The 19394-nt window shown below is 40.1% G+C and overlaps 1 protein-coding gene across 1 annotated transcript in view; it reads right to left on the bottom strand.

Moving 5' to 3' along the window:
• Positions 1–230: 230 nt before the first annotated feature.
• The window catches only part of mtpn (myotrophin), a 51614-nt gene continuing 32450 nt past the window's right edge, over positions 231–19394 (bottom strand). Inside the window, exons 2-4 of the mRNA XM_048549418.2 lie at positions 18678–18791; positions 17057–17140; positions 231–1002 (exon numbers count right to left, since the gene is read on the bottom strand). Coding sequence (XP_048405375.1) covers positions 916–1002; positions 17057–17140; positions 18678–18791 — 285 coding nt within the window. The 3' untranslated portion in view covers positions 231–915. The remainder of the gene's footprint in view (positions 1003–17056; positions 17141–18677; positions 18792–19394) is intronic.

Here is a 19394-nt window from a genome sequence, read left to right as displayed (position 1 = left end):
TCTGGCGGTTTTGTTAATTCAGGAACAATAACCCAAAAAACCTTAACATCAAAAAATTCCATCTATTAAAGATTACTTGACAATTTGAAAATGACGATGCACAATTCTTGATTGCTGTTGGCTCCAATGACTTGGCTGGATACACTGCAAGTTTAAATGCATGGATAAGATTCCAAAGTTTTATAATTCATACACTAGCCAAGCTTACAAAATAATGGAAACAAGGCAGATTACACACATCTTTATTTTATTAAAACAGATTTCTTAAGTCACTGATTATGCAACAGGAGTAGTGATAGTTCACTCAATAATCCAATTGTTATCATCACGATCATCCTTAGCATTGAAATTTTTAATAAAACTTTCACAAATCATTATGGTTTACAATGATAATCAATACTCAAAAAAGGTCAAAAAACAGAAAACATTTAGAAGATGTCTTCAAATTAGTGAGGCACTGCAACTGCCAAAAATCTTCAAATTTCAGAACTGATCTGTTATGTTTAGACTATTGCATGGAGGAGGGTAACACAAGCTTTTGATGGAAAACTTTTCAATACAATCATTTAAAAGAACATCTGCTTCACTCTGTCCACAACGTAGGAAAACATGTTTGAATAAAGGTGACTCAGTAAGATGGACATGTGTAGAATAATTGTGATATAAACTGCCTTCAATAATTGCAGCAATTTATTTGTGTTGAACTATCCTAGAGAGATGTAGAGTCAGTCCATTGTACGCTGTGCAAGAACTTGATATTTACGTTAACCAAGATGTCTGTAACTGTACAAAAATACGCTACAAACTGGTCTGTTTAGTCAGAATTAAAAGATGCACTCCGAAGCAGAAAGAATTGAGAAGAAAAAAAAGAAATGAGATGGCGCAGTGCAAGGCCACAGCAAAGCACGACAACCGTCACTTGAGAAGTTCTCTCATTTCAGGGCTTTCAGCAACTTCCAAATAGCTCCTTCCTTCAGGGCACTTCCCGGTTTTATTTGCACCCTGTGGGTTGGAAAAAGACAATTAGAAACCAACTGGAGATAGAAGGGTCTAGGCCCGAAATGTCAGCTTTTGTGCTCCTGAGATGCTGCTTGGCCCACTGTGTTCATCCAGCTTCACACTTTATTATCTTGGAGATAGATGGTGTTCACTTAAATAAGACCCAAAAATTGGCTCCTGTTCAAATAAAAAGTGGATAGAACCATCATTTGAAAATGACATCCATGGGGAATATAGCAATGACAGTCTTTAAAAAAAAGTTTGCTGATCTAGAAACAGCAAGCTTTCTGATTATTAAACCCATCCTTGCCATTGTGCGGTTGTCCTCAGTAAGGGTTGTTGGTTTGTTCAAGTAGAATAATCAGTGATCAGTTTAAGGTACGGCCAATTAAACCTTTAATGAAAAAAACTAATTTTAAAATAAAGTTTAACAGTTGGATCATTTGAGCATTTCCATGCAGACCACTGAAATTTCTCACTTGTTGCTAAGCATCAAAGCTACAATCAGGTACCGAAATTTGGACACTGTGGCCTCTACTACAATGGAAAAACTGATAACTGGCAAATGAGATTATGGATCTCATTTGATCAGCTCAATTCCTTTCCAAAAATCCTCATTCAGTATAACATTAAATTCCTGAATCATTGACATTTCACCACTGCATAATATATATTAAATAATACAAGCTTTAATATAGTTGTATCTCAGTTTACTTTGCTGTTTATCTTTAATGCTTGGTTTTTTTTTGAAAAAGCTGGTCTCTGATCTGTGCAAACATTTCAAGTTCTCATCATGATGCTTTATCAAAACACTCATGGTGACTTCACGGCTGCAAATACAATGAACATCAGACGTGAAATATATGGGTACAAAGCTAAAGGAGAATCACCTCCAGGGGTGGTGATGGCCTTGTGGTATTATCGCTGGACCGTTAATCCAGAAACCCAGATAAATGTTTCGGTGACCTGGGTTCAAATCCTGCCATGACAGATAGTGAAATTTGAATTCAATAAACATCTGGAATTAAAGGGTTGAATGATGACCACAAATTAATTGTTTATTGTTGGAAAAACCCATCTGGCTCTCTGATGCCCTTTGGGGAAGCAAACGGTCATCCTTACCTGGTCTGGCCTACGTTACTCCAGACCCACGGCAATATGGTTGATTCTCAACTGCCTTCTGGACAATGAGAGATGGGCAATAAACGTTGCCTAGCCAGCAACATATTCATTCCATGAATGAAGGAAATTTTTAGGCAATTTTCCTATAGTATATTGAAGGTGATAATACACTAAGCTGGTGTAACTAGAGTAATGCATCTGTGCCAGGAATGTGTGCATGCATGCACGTTTGAGGCAGGTTGTGGATTACTCAGCAGCAGCTTCAATTTCTTCAGGTAATTCCTCAACGACTGCTACACTGAGGATTCCACAGCGTCTGCATGTATAAATTCCATGTGCACAAACAACTGCCTGTCTTTGGAATCTTGTGCCATATGCAAACAGAAGTTAGACTCTAAGACATTTTTAAGCTGTGTACATAAAATGCTTGGTCCAAGGTACACGTTGAGAGAATAAGGCCACAAAATACAAACATTTTTAAAACAAAAACCTCTACGAAATCAGAACTGCAAGACAAATCTTCTCAATTTGGATTCTAGAATCTAACATCCAGAATTAGCCCAAGATAAATTCAGGTAATTGCCAGTGAACAGCACATCAAATAGCAAATGCAGTCATTGCAGATCTCATGGATTTCTTAGAAACCCTCCAGACATTGAGATTCGGTGACCCATTGTTGCTAGAACATAAGGGATTCCAATGATTCACTTTTGATGATCAGACCTTAAAATTCCTTGCAAAGCCTCCCAGTCAATGGGCTGCCTCAACTGTTACTCATATTCTGGTAGTTCACCTTCCTTTCTTCAGACTATGCTCCTCTGGATTCTGAAAACTGAACTCCAACACCTAGGCATAGGCACAACTCTAACATTATAGAAATAAAAGAGCTCCACCAAGCTAGGCATGCTGTTTCTTGTAGATGTTCCACAAATACCTTTTCATGGCACCTGCTACCAACCTGACTGGTCCAGTCAGTCAGTCAGTCAATCTGCATATTGAAGTCCCCCATGATGACTAATAGTGTCTTTCATACATACTGTTTTCCTATCTCAATGCATTTTCTTCACAATCCCTGACTACTGTCAGTAGGCCTGTACACGGCACCCATCAGGGTGTTTTCTTTTCCCCCCCTACTCTGCCCACATTTAACACTTACTAATTCTATATCATTTCTTTCTAAGAAGGAAACCTTGCCCATTTGAGAGGCAGCGACAAGAATGGCCCCAAGGATGAGAGCTTGCCATGAAAAATGGTTGAGGATCTTGGGTCTGTACTTGGGAGTTTCAAAGGACTTGGTGGGGGTTAGGGATCCAATTGTAACATACTGAATACCTAGAGGCCTGGATAGAGGGAACATTGAGATGTTTCAACTGGTAGGAAGGATTAAGACCTGTGGGCACAGCCTCACAGCAAAGGCATTACATTTTAGAAATGAGAGGAGGAATTTCTTTAGCTAGGGGGTGCTTAATTATCAAAGTCATTGCTGCAGAGGGCTGTGGCGGCCAAGTCACTGAGCGTATTTAAGATGGTCTGCTTACCAGTCAAGAGCCTAAGGGTTACAGGAAGGAAGGAGAATGGTGTTGAGAAATGTATTAGCCATGATTGAACAGCAAGTAGGCGCATGGATTGAATGGCTTAATTCTGATCCTGTGGTCTTGTGCGGCTTGAAGGGGTACTTGGAGATGGTGATGCTCCCATTCACCTGCTGCTCATCCTTCCAGGTGGGATAGGTGGTGCGTGTGGAAGTTCCTGTCAAAGGAGCTTTAGTGAGTTATTGCAGTGTATTTTGTAGGTGCTACACATTATCGTCACTTTGCAATGATGTCAAAAGGAGCACGTCGAAGTTGTACCCACAGAAGCAAACAAAGTATTTCATCACATTGCTGGCTTAAGCTCTGTAGATACTGGATAGGAACTGATGAGACAAGAGTTGAGTTGCTCAATGCAGCATTCTGACCTGCTCTTTATAGACCAGCTACATAAATACTGCGGCTACATCAATTTCGGGAGACTGGCAAACCCCAGAACAATAGCGAGGTATTCAGTATTGATAACATCATTAAACACCATGGAGCAACAGATAGAATCTATCTTGTTGGAGGAGGCCATTGTCTGACATTAGTGAGAGTGATGAATATTACTTGCCACTTATCATCCCATGTCCTCCTACATAAAAATACATGCTACTTCAGCATTTTAGGGGAGGTGAATATTGTGCAATCTTCAGCCCCACATCTAACATTATGTAAAGTAAATCCTTGATGAAGCTGTTGAAAGTAGTTGGGTCGGGAACATTAGCCTGAAAAACCCTTGGCATGATTACGTGGGGCTGAAACAAAGGACCTCCAACAGGCACGTTCTTTATGCAAGGCATGGTTCCAACCAACGGTAAGCACCCTCACCAAAATTCTATTGGCTCCACTTTTGCTAAGGGTCCCGGATACCTTGTTTGGAAAATGCTGCCTTGATATGAAGGGAGTCTCTCTTAAATAGCTCTAGTGTTAAGCTCCCTTGTATATGTCTGGGCCAAAGCCGTAATGAGGTCAGTAGTGGAATGGCCCTGGTAGAACCTAATAGGATCACTGTGCAATTTATTCCTTTGCTAGTACCTATAAGTAACATTGTAAATGATCTCTTCTATCACAGTGTTGAGTTGAGAGTAGACTGACCAGGCAGTAATGGGCCAGATTAGATTTGTTCTGCCTTCACTGTGCAGGATATACCTAAGCAACCTTTTTAGGACTGTCAGGTACGTGTCAGTATTGTAGCTACAGTAGAACAGCTCGGGTGTTCAGCTTGTTGAGGTATAAGTCTTTATCTCCATTGCCAGAATGTTGTCAGGTGCACAGCCTTTGCAGCATCCACTGCCTTCAACTGTTTTGTGATATTCTGTGGAGTGAATCAAATTGGCTTATGACTACGATGAATGATGCTGAAGGCTTCAGGAGGAGGAGGAAGAAGAAACAGATCACTGTCTTAACACTTCTGGCTGAAGATTAATTTGAATTCAAATTCTTCAGCTTTGTCTTTTGCGCTGAAGTGCTGAGCATCCCCATTAATGAGGATGGCAGCATTTTATGGAGCCTTTTGCTCATTTGTTATTGACATGTCCACCACCATCTTTATTTGTTAAAAGAAAACAAACATGAGATGGAGTAGACATTTCTCTCTATGGCTCCCAATCCATTTGCAACACACCCAATCTAGTGGCCATGTTCTTCAGGACTCAGCCAACTTGGGCATTGTGCTATTGAGTTATTCTTGGTGATGGACAATGATGTTCCACATCCATGTACTATTGTAGAATCCAGTTTAAAATGTATAAAACAACATTTCCTATTAAAGAGCACCACTGACAGAAGCAATGGGAGTAAAAATGCAAAATCATCAGGGCACACAAAAGGACAGTAAACTTTTGATGTTCAATTGTTAATTTTAATTGATAATGTTAATGCACTTGATTAAAAAGAAAGTCTAAGGGCTATGGGGCAAAGAAAATTATATGGTGCTTAATCACAGATCAACCATAATGAGATTGAAAGGTAGAAGAGGCTTGAAGAGCAAATTGGTTAATTGCTGTTCTGACATCCCATCTGTGTGGCTTTTCCTAACAGTCATGCAATGTTTGATAATAAAGTGTGAAGCTGGATGAACACAGCAGGCCAAGCAGCATCACAGGACCACAAAAGCTGGCGTTTCAGGCCTAGACCCTTCATCAGAGAGGGGGATGGGGTGAGGGTTCTGGAGTAAATAGGGAGAGAGGGGGAGGCGGACCGAAGATGGAGAGAAAAGAAGATAGGCGGAGGAGTATAGGTGGGGAGGTAGGGAGGGGATAGGTCAGTCCAGGGAAGACGGACACGTCAAGGAGGTGGGATGAGGTTAGTAGGTAGGAAATGGAGGTGCAGCTTGGGGTGGGAGGAAGGGATGGGTGAGAGGAAGAACAGGTTAGGGAGGCAGAGACAGGTTGGACTGGTTTTGGGATGCAGTGGGGGAAGGGGAGATTTTGAAACTGGTGAAGTCCACATTGATACCATTAGGCTGCAGGGTTCCCAGGCGGAATATGAGTTGCTGTTCCTGCAACCTTCGGGTGGCATCATTGTGGCACTGCAGGAGGCCCATAATGGACATGTCATCTAAAGAACGAGAGGGGGAGTTGAAGTGGTTCACGACTGGGAGGTGCAGTTGTTTATTGCGAACCAAGCAGAGGTGTTCTGCAAAGCGGTCCCCAAGCCGCCGCTTGGTTTCCTGAATGTACAGGAAGCCACACCGGGTACAATGGATGCAGTATACCACATTGGCAGATGTGCAGCTGAACCTCTGCTTAATGTGGAATGTCATCTTGGGGCCTGGGATGGGGGTGAGGTAGGTGGTGTGGGGGCAAGTGTAGCATTTCCTGTGGTTGCAGGGGAAGGTGCCGGGTGTGGTGGGGTTGGAGGGCAGTGTGGAGCGAACAAGGGAGTCACGGAAAGAGAGTGGTCCCTCCGGAAAGCAGACAAGGGTGAAGATGGAAAAAATGTCTTGGTTGGTGGGGTTGGATTGTAGATGGCGGAAGTGTCGGAGGATGATGCGTTGTATCCAGAGGTTGGTGGGGTGGTGAAAGAGAACGAGGGGGAACCTCTTGGGGCGGTTGTGGCGGGGGCGGGGTGTGAGGGATGTGTTGCAGGAAATGCAGGAGACGCAGTCAAGGGCATTCTCGACCACTGTGGGGTGGGGGTGGGGGGGGGGGGGGGGTGGTGGGGGGAGAGAGTTGCGGTCCTTGAAGAACTTGGACATCTGGGATGTGCGGGAGTGGAATGCCTCATCCTGGGAGCAGATGTGGCAGAGACGGAGGAATTGGGAATAGGGGATGGAATTTTTGCAGGAGGGTGGGTGGGAGGTGGTGTATTCTAGGTAGCTGTGGGAGTCGGTTGGCTTGAAATGGACATCAGTTACAAGCTGGTTGCCTGAGACGGAGACTGAGAGGTCCAGGAAAGTGAGGGATGTGCTGGAGATGGCCCAGCTGAACTTAGGGATGGGGTGGAAGGTGTTGGTGAAGTGGATGAACTGTTTGAGCTCCTCTGGGGAGCAAGAGGCAGCGCCGATACAGTCATCAATGTCACGGAGGAAGAGGTGGGGTTTGGGGCCTGTGTAGGTGCGGAAGAGGGACTGTTCCACGTAACTGACAAAGAGGCAGGCATAGCTGGGGCCCATGCGGGTACCCATGGCCACCCCCTTTGTCTGTAGGAAGTGGGAGGAATTGAAAGAATTTGTTGAGGGTGAGGACGAGTTCGGCTAGGCGGATGAGGGTGTTGGTGGAAGGGGACTGGTCGGGCCTGCGGGACAGGAAGAAGCGAAGGGCCTTGAGGCCATCTGCATGAGGAATACAGGTGTATAGGGACTGGATGTCCATGGTGAAAATGAGGTGTTGGGGGCCAGGGAATTGCAAGTTCTGGAGGAGGTGGAGGGCGTGGGGGGGGTGTCACAGACGTAGGTAGGGAGTTCCTGCAATGTTTGTCTAGTTATGATGTCCTTGCATTGATCTTTTCCTAATGTCTCCTCAGGTATTGTGACTTCTGCCTGATCCAGTTGATAAAGTATTATGGTCAGCTTTGGCTCAGTCTGTAGCACTTGTACCCGAGTCACACCAAATACTGCATTGTCTACGACGTGCTTCAAGATACGTGGTGGTTCCGGAAAGTGCCATATAAATACAAGCTATTACATTAATACAAAACAAAATGCTGTAGAAACACAGGAGGTCTGGCTACATCTGTGGACAGAGAAAAACAATGTTTTAAAGTTGGTGTAATTTCTCTTCATAAAGAGAAGAGGTCAAACTAGCCTCAAAACGTCAACTGTTGTGTCTCTCCACAGATACTGCTGGACCTACTGAGTTTCTCCAGTGTTCTGTGGTTCTTTCATACTTCCAGTATCTGCAATATTTTACTTCTATTCAAGCATTTTAATGCTTGGTTTCTCTTTCTAAACTATCTTGGTTTATTCTACCCACTGCCCTGCAATTGTGGCTCTTCAACATCATTAACTTATCAGGCATAACCAGTTCAACCCCATTGCTCTTTGACCATAGTTACTTCATGCAAACAACAGCTCACTGCTTTGAATAATTCAGAACTGGAAGTTTAGAATGAGAGTTAATAAAATTACTCAAATTCAATGAGAACTGAACAATATTACAGTAACTCAAGAAAATAAAACTCCTATTTGAAGCACAGTAAATGGAGTGACCTATCTATAGATTATCAAACTCCTTCCATTGGTTGGTTCTGTCCAGAACTAGAATGCACAAGAAATTTGTAGCCAAGAAAAAAAAGTTATAACAGGGAACAAAAATAGCAGACAAATGAAATACATATTTTGGCTCCATCTCCATGAATGAGGACACAAATGATGTCTAAGGAACACAAGGTCTAATGAAAGGGAGGGACTGAAGGAAAACTCAGTATTAAAGGAAATGGTTTGAAAAAATTGAAAGGAATCAAGTCTGATAAATCTCATCCAATAATCTACATCCCAGAGTACTTAAGGGAATGGCCCTAGGAAGTATGGATGCATTGGTGGTCATCTTTCACAATTCTATAGACTTGAACAGATCCTATGGATTGAAGGGTTGCAAATACAATCAAAAAAAATTTAAGAAACAAGGTAAAGAGAAAATAAGGAATTATAGAGCAGTTAGTTTGACATAGGTAGGGTGGAAAATACTAGAATTCATACTAAAGGTTCACCATCAGAACTTTGGAAAATCATGACAGGTCAGAGAGTCAGCATAGATTGATAAAGGATGCAATGAGATCAGGGCGTCCTTGTATGTCAGCCTCTGAATGTAAACTTGCACATGTAATAGGAAATAAATGGTGGAAAATGGTGGAAAATGGTTTGTTGGCCTTTATAGAGGGGATTCAAATACAGCAGCAGGGATTTTTGCTGCAAATGTACAGGGCTTTGGGGGAGACCATGCTTGGTGTACTGTGCACAGTTTTGATCTCCTTATGACAGGGTACATTCTGGCCATGGTGCACGTACAACAGACTTACCGAACTGATCCCTAGACTGGCAGGACTAACGTGAAGACTGACCGGCTCAGGGAAGGACTATATTCATTAGACTTTAGGAGGAGTTGTTCAGGAAATCTCAAATTTTAACAGGGCCAGACAAGGTAAATGCAGCAAGGATGTATGAGATGACGAGCAAGTGCAGAACTACGAATCAGTTTAAGGATAAGGGGAAGCTATTTAGTTCGGAGATGTGAAATTTCTCCACCTGGAGAGTGGGAAGCCTGTGAAATTCACTGCCACAGAAAGCAGTTGAGGCCAAAAATCACAAATGTTTTTAAAATTATGTTGAATGGTAGAGCAGACTTGAAGGGCCAAATGGCCTAATCCTGCTCTTATGTTTCTATAGAAGTTTTAATAGAAATGAAAACAAATACTGGAAATATTTAGCTGGTCTTGACAGAATCTGTAGAGAAAGAAAGTTAACATTTCAGATTAATGACCTTTCAATTTCTGCTTTGATTTTAGATATACAGCATCTGCAATATTTAACTTAAACGGATTAAAAACTAAAAATCTCACTTCTAGTTTTAAACCTATTGGCTTCTGATGAATATCTGTACCAAAACAATAACCACTTACTTTTCAGACATAACAGACTTGCTGTACTTCCAGTATTCTGTTTTCGTTCGTGCTTTATTTTGGGCTAGAGACCATTTGGTGGTGCTCTGCCAAAAATAAGTTGATTTGTGGATCAATTTCTGTACAATTACTCAACAGCTCATGAGAATGATATATTTTGATACAGAAAGCTGACTCTAGCCTCTAGCTGTAGCTATCGAGTAGTAGATGGTCAGTCAATCTTAGACCTCAAAAATAAGGGTTGAGAAAGGGAATGTTTGGGGGGGGGGGGGGGGGGTGGAAAGTGATCAGTAGAAGTGCTGTTTCTACAGAAAAAGAAATCCTTGTACACATCAACCAAAGTAGTAAGGAAAAACAATTTAGCTACAGTGCTTGTTTCGAAGGACAAAAATGGATTGCATTAAAATATGTCAGCAAAATAATTAATGCAAATGGATCGAGATGCAAAAAAAGTGCAATACCAAAATGGATCATTCAGGTCTGAGATGGGGCATTAAATCGGGGAGACTCATACTAGAATGTCACTATCAAGCCTCAAAACGTAGGAACTAACTCACTCTGTACATGCATCAGGCCAGTATGAAGACCAAGTCAGTGAGGTTGATACTAAATCAAAAGGTGAAGCTTTACTTGCATTTAAATGTATTCATTTTCTCATTATTTACATATCCAACCTCTACCTTCCAACAGTTGGAAAAATCAGAAATAAATATCATCTAGGGTTTAGTACATTCCCTGAAATGTTCAATGAAAAAAATGTTATTTACCAGTTAAGAACCAGTTAGCAATGAATTCAAATAAAATGTCAAACAAACATTCAAAAGGTAATTGAATCAACGTTGTAGATGAATTGGTTACAGACAATAATGCAGCAAGATTTCCAAAAGCCTTACAAACCTCAACAGCCACAAGCCATTTGAGCCCCAGCAATAACTGAAAATAAAACAAATCAATAACCAGCTGCCCTAATGTCATCAGAAATGGCATGTAATGCAGGAGTGACAACTGCCAGATGGTCAACATACACCATTTTCAGACAGACACTGAAACGAGGATTGAGGTTGTGGTCTAGAGGGGACATAATAGTTATCACAAGAAAACAACTTTGCCAATACATTGACTGTGCTTCCATCTAGCCATAAGCACTTCAGAATATCACAGTATCAATAGTTCCTTGCACATACATTAGAAAGCTTGTATTCATATTGAACTTCAAGACCACTGTCTTAAGACAGTGTAGTCCAAGTAATAACTCAGACAGTGTAGTCAATACAAATAAAAATCTAAGAATCTAACTAATTCATTTTGATGTTCAACAGCATAATTGTCACTGAAACCCTTATCCTGGGGGTTACCACTAAAAGCCAAACTGGACCAGTCACAAACATTGAGGCGGAGCAAGTCAGAAACCAGAACCTCTGCAACAAGTAAATGGCTCCCCAAAAGCTGTCCACCACCTACGAGACACAAGTCAACACAGTGTGATGGCATACTCCTTTTGTCAGGATGAGTAGAGGGCCAGGATGCAATTCAAGATGAAGCAGCCCTTTTGGCTGACATTTCAAACACCTTCAAGATTCACTCTCTCCACAACCAATGCACAAGTGTGAGCAGGGTGTAATCAACACTACTCCTTCCACAGCACATTCCAAACACAACCTCAGACAGATAAGAGCAATGTATATCTGGGAGAATCACCATCTGCTAGAATCCCTCCAAGTCAGATATCATTCTGACATGGAAATATATAAACAAACATTCATTCACTGTTGTATGGTTCAAATTTTGGAGCTGCCTTCTTAACACCACAATGGGTGTATCTATCCATCACAGACTGCAGCAGCTGAAAGGAGCTCATCACTTCAGGACAATTAAGAAAGGCAATAAAACACTCATCTAACCAACACCACCCATGGCCCATTAATAAGTAGAGGAACTCTTACAATGAATGGCTCCTACTTACCAGCAGAACACAACATATTCTTCTTCCTTTCCTCCTATATCCAGGCTATTCCATTTCACTACCTATCTCCAAAAATTGCAATACTACTTGCTTGTTTGAATTTACAATACATCAGCAGCAGTACCAAATAAAAACTTTACATACTGCTTTTTTTTTTGCTCAGCGATTGCAATTTATGCTTTTAGAAACAAAAAAACAATTAAGTGCAATGAGAAAGGGTTCCAGGAACTCTAGAGAAGAGACAGAGTTTGGTACCTCTATACACAAAATCAACTCTCACCAAAACATCACCCACAGCTTTATTGATGTCGAGCTATTTAGATTTTTTTAAAAAAAATCTATGAACAGAATGCTGAGAAAAAGTCATAAAAAGATTCACCAGGACGTAGCTGGGAACGGAGGGTTCAAATGTGACGAGAGGCCGAGACTTTTTCCACTGGACTGTAGGAGACTGAGGGTTGACCTTTAAGGTTTATAAAATGATGGGGGTATACATAGTGTGAGGTGGCATGCATCCTTCCCCTAGGGTGGGGGGGATTTCAAGACTTGGGGTACATTTTGAAGATAAGAGGAGAAAGATTTAAAAAAGGTAAAAGATATATGAGGGGCAATTTTTTAAAAACAAACAATGGTTCTTGTGTGGAATGAACTGCCAGAGGAAGTGGTGGACATTGGTATGGTTACACATGTTTAGAAGACATTTGGCTAAGTACACAAATAAGATGTTCAGAGGGATACAAGCCAAACACTGGCAGGTGGGACTAGTTTAGCTGGGAATTATGGTCGGTGTGGGGTGATTAGACCAAAAGAGTCTGTTTCTATCCTGTACAACTCTGACTTTGACTCCATGAAGCCCATATGGTTCAGAAGAGGTGGAAGGTGAATGTTTCACCATGTGGATGTGTGGCAGGAGACCAATTTATAATGAGGCTAGTAAACATTACAGTCAAGTGTTTGCAGGTGAGAATTCCTTCCATGAATAAGGACTGATGCACAAATACACTGTTTTGTGTGTGTATGTAAAAATATTATTGGTGTTTTTTTTGGGGGGGGGTGGGGGGAGAAGAGGAGTAGGGGGGAGAGGAGAGTGAAAAGTGAAATGCACTGATTAGATTATTTGATTTTAGCTACATTTATAAAAGTAATAACCTCAGAAGCAATGGCAATTTATCACAGAAAAGCATTGCCTTATGGCTGTCTGCAAACAGCCTAAAACAGTCAGTTTCTCCTTTCATTGTTAGACTAACAAATGTACAAATATTCTATAGAAAGTGCTGAAAGGATTAGGGACTGAAGAAAGAAGACATGCTCAAGCTCACTGGTGCACTGTTGGCTACTTACAATTCTGAGTCACCCAATTTGCTTCAGGATGTACATATTTCCAACAGTACTTTTAGAGCAAACCTATTACTGTGAAATTGCAATTTAACTACAAAAGCAATCCTTAACCTCCTGAATAAACAAGAGATTATATTTTCCTCTTTTAGACATGGTCCAATAATTAGAACTTTTCAGAGGGGTGCATAATTGGGGAATGAAATGAATTGATGGTTTGAGATTTAAAATTCAAAAATACTCCTCAGTATGGTATCTTGGCCCAAACAAGATTTTCCCATTGAAAACAAAAGGATTTTATTCCAAAATGTGAAATCTTTGCAGAATAAAGAAATTAAAATAGCTTCTAACATTATCAAGAACATACAATATCTTATTTGTAAACAGTATTTTGTATTGTCATTATCTGGTAGCAGCCATTTAAACAGCAGCAAGAGGAATCTGGTTCAAACCTTCCAGAGCCCTGCAACAGTGGAACAACTAATAAGACACTTGGATATTGGAAACCAGAGACAGTTGTGCAAAATAAACACAGAAATAAAAGTATGTCAGAAGAACACACACTTTGGCAGCTGGGATTAAGCAATTGAGAAGACTGTATTAGCAATTTGGATTGACTGTGCTGTGCAGTCCCTTAGAATTAAATAATACATTGGAATGGTCTGGAAAGGATTGATAAGTATTATTGTAGCTATGCGGACAGAATATTGAAAATTAAAATAGAAATGTAATAGCACAGGTGACGGTCAACCAGTATGGTCAGTGGCTTTAGGCACATCTTGGGAGGCCAAACTAACACGGCATTTGTTTCTGTGCTATTGATCTAACCTGGCTATGCTGGTGTGTGGCAGCACCACCCTCGTGTCCTCCCATTCTATCTACTTCATTTTAGTCTCCTAGCATACCTGTGCAGGTTTCCCCCCCTCCCAATTCATGGACACACCTGGTTTATTTCTGAAAACATTCAACATTTACCTCAATCACATTCTTTGGTAGCAAGTTTCACATTCCAACCACATTAAGCAAGCAAATTTATCCTCATTTCCCTAGTGGAAATATTAAGTGAATTGACCCATAAAAACATTTTCACTACATCTCCAGGCCAACACATATAATTTTAAAAGGACCTCCATCAGTTCTCCTCTAAATCATTCCTTTGTTTAGGGGAAAAAGAAAGGTGTCCTAGTTCGTTTAATCTTCTGCTGTTCTTTCCCCGCAGTTACCACCATCCATCTAAATCCATTTCACCTGTGCACATCCTTCTATAATGTGGAGACCACAACTGTAGTCAGCACTTTAGAAAGCGCAGCTTTAGAATTTTGTTGAACTTTAATGTCATCTCAAACACAATACAATACATCTAAAAAGAAATATTGTACCTTGTTTGAATTTTGTATTGCTTTTAAACCGGTGATGCTGTTCTGAATGAAATATTCATCAGAAGGTACTGATGCTCATCTACCCTGTATTTTCATAAGGTAATGAATAATGACTTGCTCTGCCATTCAATAACACCATAACTGATTTGCTTATAGACTTAACTCCATTTTTGAGACATAGGATCTGGGTTTTATTGGCTGGGCCAGCATTTTTTGCCAATCCCTAGTTGCCCTTGAGAAGGTAATGGCGATATGCCTTTTAGAACTGCTATAGTCCACATGCTCTTAGGGAGGGAATTCCAGGGTTGACCCAGCAGCAGTGAAGAAATAACTATTTCGAAGTCAGAATGAGGAATGGCTTAGATAGGAACTGGCAGCTGGTGGTATCTGCTGCCCTTGTCCTTCTGAAAAGCTCTAAGGATCCTTGGTGATGTGTATTTCAATGTTCCAGTGCAGCACCTCACATTTACCCAAAGTTAATTTGTCATTTACCTGCTCATATTTTCTAATATCTTACTGTGTTGCATGCTCCCTCATGTTAGACTTGGCCTATAAGTTAGTAATTTTTATAGATATTTACAGAGAAAAACTTGTTCCTGGATCAAATACATTGGTTTCAATTTTGTAATTGTAACAACTGCTGAAGTATCAATATTTGCCATCACTATACCCAGCATCTAAATAAGGAAATTCACATAGATGAAATTAAGATAACAGAAAACAAAATATTTATAGATACACAAATTTAAAGATTTTGAAAGAGTCACTGCAATGCCATTAATCCTTTATAGTACACAAGCACCAGTGAGAACTCCCTTCTCTCTAACTAGGTTTGTCTTATTCTATGGCTTTAATTATCTGGTCTTCAGAATGATTACCTCTTCCTTTAACACTCATACAATGGAGCTCAGACTTTAATTCCAAATAAAGCCTTCACTGTTTTAACCAAACACTTCTGATATCAAAATTTCAAGTTAACTCTTTACAGCAAACTAATCCATCCTCTTTCCTCAGGAGCAACGGTTTTATACATCCAGTTTCAGCCAAGACTTATTCGGAATAGCGTAGGTTAGATGGGCTTCAGATCGGTACGACAGGCCGGCACAACATCGAGGGCCGAAGGGCCTGTACTGTGCTGTAATATTCTATTTTCTAAATCTGCTAAACTGAAACCCAAAAGCTCTAAGTTAAGGGTGTTCCCTCTAAATGAGGATCAAACCACATTTTGTAGGTTCCAGTCACCACACTTCACTGTGTGCTGGTAAAATTATCCCAATGTAAACAAACTAGCATTAGCTGACAAAAACTCACGTGCTATAATAAAAATACACCATTTCTACAGACAAGTTAATCATTGAAATTCTTCAAACAGACCAAACCCCCCACCCCTATCACTAGTAATCCAAATTTTAAAATAATTTATATTTAAATATAAATTAGAAGCCAAACTCCTTACATTACAACATGCTGCAATTGTTTTCAGCTGGATAAAAGATGGAAATAAAGCATCAAATGGGACTGAAGTTGTAGATTTATTTTTTAAATTCTGAGAATTCCCAAAATATTTTGGTTTAAAATGAGAAGATTCTCATACATCCTTCATTTTTAGTGAAGCATTGTCAGACTGCTTAGTGTTTCTTGCACAAAGGCCACATAGCTTGTGATCAGTGGTTATACGGAGAAAATTCTAGGAGTTCACCATTAGACCACAACTTGTTTAAATCAGGTGATCACCTATTTTCACTTTATGTACCACGTGTAAGAAAGTGACCAGTTGACTTGTTGCTTTATAGTTATAGCGAGGAAGTTTGAGAATGATTTCAGGACATCATTTAAAGCTATCTGGTTCCCTTGCGGAATGCACTCTGAATACTGGATCCACTACATTTGTAATTAATATCTGCCATAACAATTATTTATGTTGGATATACAGGCATTTCTGCTATAACATGTTTCGTTAATGCAAATTGGCTCTAACACAACTGATGAATAGTGGATGCTGTTTGGATAACGCAAACATTCTGTTGTACAAGTACAGGTGATTTCCGATCGCACAATTTTCTATAGTACAAGGTCACACAAGAACACAACTATCGCACTATAGGAGAAATAACTATGGCCAAGCTGTGCTGGCAAATCTTTCATCAGCATAACACTTTTAGATTTTAGGTACCACCTCAAAATAAAAGTTACTTAAAGCAATTTGCTGATATTTTAATTTACCCTCCCATGACTTCAACAGGAGGAAGCACCAACCACATGATGCAAATGCACTTATTCATGAAATAGTTTGGCAATGTAGTCACAGCAACTTTCTTTCCAATTATAATGGATAATATACATGCATTGGACACCTCATTTAAAAAAAAGAGCAGTGAATGATTTGGGGAAAACTTATTCATCAACTTTACCTAGAAATATATTTTAAATGATATGCTAGTTAGCTACAGTATCGTCCAAAGGATGTGAGCAAATCTCGAACTGAAAATGCCAGTACCACAGATCGGTTTCTGCACACAGATCATACCACCTGACCGATTTTATTTTACTAAAAAAGGAGATTAGGGATGCAACCTCATTTCCTTGGTAGTCCAATTATCAAGAGATCAATATTCTGAACCTACCTTGGATACCAGCAATTTCACGCAGTCTACATGTCCCTCGTAGATTGCTGACAGAAGTGCCGTGTAACCATGTTTATCTGGAGCCTGTAGATGAGAGAAATGGGAGGGATAGAGAAATTATTGGCAAAAATTGATATCTAGTTAATGTCAACGTAGGCAAAGTTTCGAAAGACTGCATAAATCCAAAGATGTCTCTTTTGTATGGTTCTTGAAGTGATGTTCTCATTGATGTCCACTGGGGATCCATTGAATTCTCCCATTTATTATTTACTTGGTGTTTTGGTGTGGTTGGAGGACAAAATAAGTTGTCTTCACAGTTCTTGCTACTATCAGTCATAAGGTAATTTTCTGTTCAAAATTAAAGTCAAATACATTCTTAAACTTGAAATTTAAAATTAGAACAGCAACAAAATTGGCAATGTAAAATGTTTAAATTGGTGTTCGAGTGAGTAACAGTTATAAAAAAAGTTAACAGGACAAAACCAGTGATTTGTATCAGAGATAGCAGGAACTGCAGATGCTGGAGAATCATAGATAATAAAGTGTGGCTGGATGAACACAGCAGGCCAAGCAGCATCTTAGGAGCACAAAAGCTGACGTTTCGGGCCTAGACCCTTCATCTGATGAAGGGTCTAGGCCTGAAATGTCAGCTTTTGTCCTCTGTCTGCTGTGTTCATCCAGCTCCACACTTATCTTAAAACCAGTGATTTATCCATTTTCCCTATACTTCAATTCCTTGTGGCCAAATATCACTTGATGGTAGTCTTGAACATTTTAAACAAATGAGCATCCATAGTCAGTGAAAATAGTCTGAAGATACATTGCTCTCAAAAAAAAAACTTTTCCCTCATTGTTATGAGCTGAGTATTGAATCATTCAGGTAACAAGGGATAAGTCAGATCTCAAGGTGAAACCTGACTGACCACAACTTATATTTTTCTTCATTTACCATGGAAGTCAGTCACTGAACATATTCACAAGATGTTGCCAAAGAGGTAAACTGCACAAAATAAAACTAAATACAACATAAACAGACTACTGGAATAATCTCATTACAAATAAAAGAATCATCTTTCTAAACCCCAACAACCTGTGAAATGGCCTGCCAAGTTGTTCAGTTCAAGTGCATTTGGGGATGGACAACAATGCTGGCCCAATCCGTGACACGCACTTGCACCAACAAAACAAGATGCTGTAACAATCACAAAAAGGTCCAGGTAAAAACAGAAATTGGAAATTTAAACTTTCTTGAAGTATTAGCAGCTCCAGTCTACTCCAAAAGCAGAATTTTTTTGCCTACATCGCTTAGCAAAATAAAGCTCAGGTATGTTAGTATGTCCAGTGTGGTTAAAAAGGGGTAGTCAAGGCAGTAGAATCCAACGATTCATATTAGTTATGTGTAAAGCATTTAAAATTACCTAAATATTTTCAGAAAATCAGATTTAGAGATTGATTTTTAATGATGTGAAATCCAAAGATCATTAGAAAACCAAACATTTAGAAGCATAAGCCCGAGATACCCAAAACAGCAGCAATGGGGGAAATGCTTAAATAAGGGTGGTGGGGCCAACATTTAGCCTACACCTTCCAAAATTCTGATAGATTTATATATCTTTCTTACATTAATCTCAGCTCCCATATAAATGAGGAACTCCAGAACCTCAAGCTGACCACAATCAGCTGCAAAGTGAATGGCCTTCCGACCAGCTACTTCTAACTTGGTCACATCGACACCCTGAAGATGAAAACAAAACATTATTAATATAAATAGAAACAAAGCATGCAGAATTCATGATTACCATTCAACAATTCAATTACTGACAAAAACATGCAAGAAAACAGTTATTATATTTTAGCTTATTAGTAAAATCAAACACTCAAATGCCTCAAAATCCATTAAGTACAAAATGCGCAGACAGAATTATGACGTCGTGACTACAAAGATACCTAGGGCTGATGATCACCTGCTCAACAACCAGCCAGCTATCCTCTATGGATTATGTACCAAACAGTAAATCAGACTGTTTTTACCTTTGGAGATTATAGAAGGGCAAGGGTTAAATGGCCAGCCACAGTGCTATTGGAAGGGTCTACTAGGACAGAAGTGGTACTAACCTGGGTTCAAGTGGTATCATTCTGTGAAAATCATATTTGAAGAACTTTCTCCCAGCTACCCATGTTATAGGTAATGATCCTCTTGCACTCTGGTGCTAAAAATTCAGCCACTAAGCAGCCAGGTAAAAAGGAAATCAGAACAACAAAATAATCTCACCCTGAACACCGAATTCAGTCACAGTTCCAAGGAGTCAAAACTACAGAATCTCAACTGATCTGCAAG

This window comes from Stegostoma tigrinum, chromosome 18 (genome assembly GCF_030684315.1).
Source record: "Stegostoma tigrinum isolate sSteTig4 chromosome 18, sSteTig4.hap1, whole genome shotgun sequence".
In the NCBI taxonomy this organism is placed as follows: Eukaryota; Metazoa; Chordata; class Chondrichthyes; order Orectolobiformes; family Stegostomatidae; genus Stegostoma; species Stegostoma tigrinum.
Note: the sequence above shows the minus strand (reverse complement) of the source record. Positions and strands in the feature narration are given on the sequence as shown.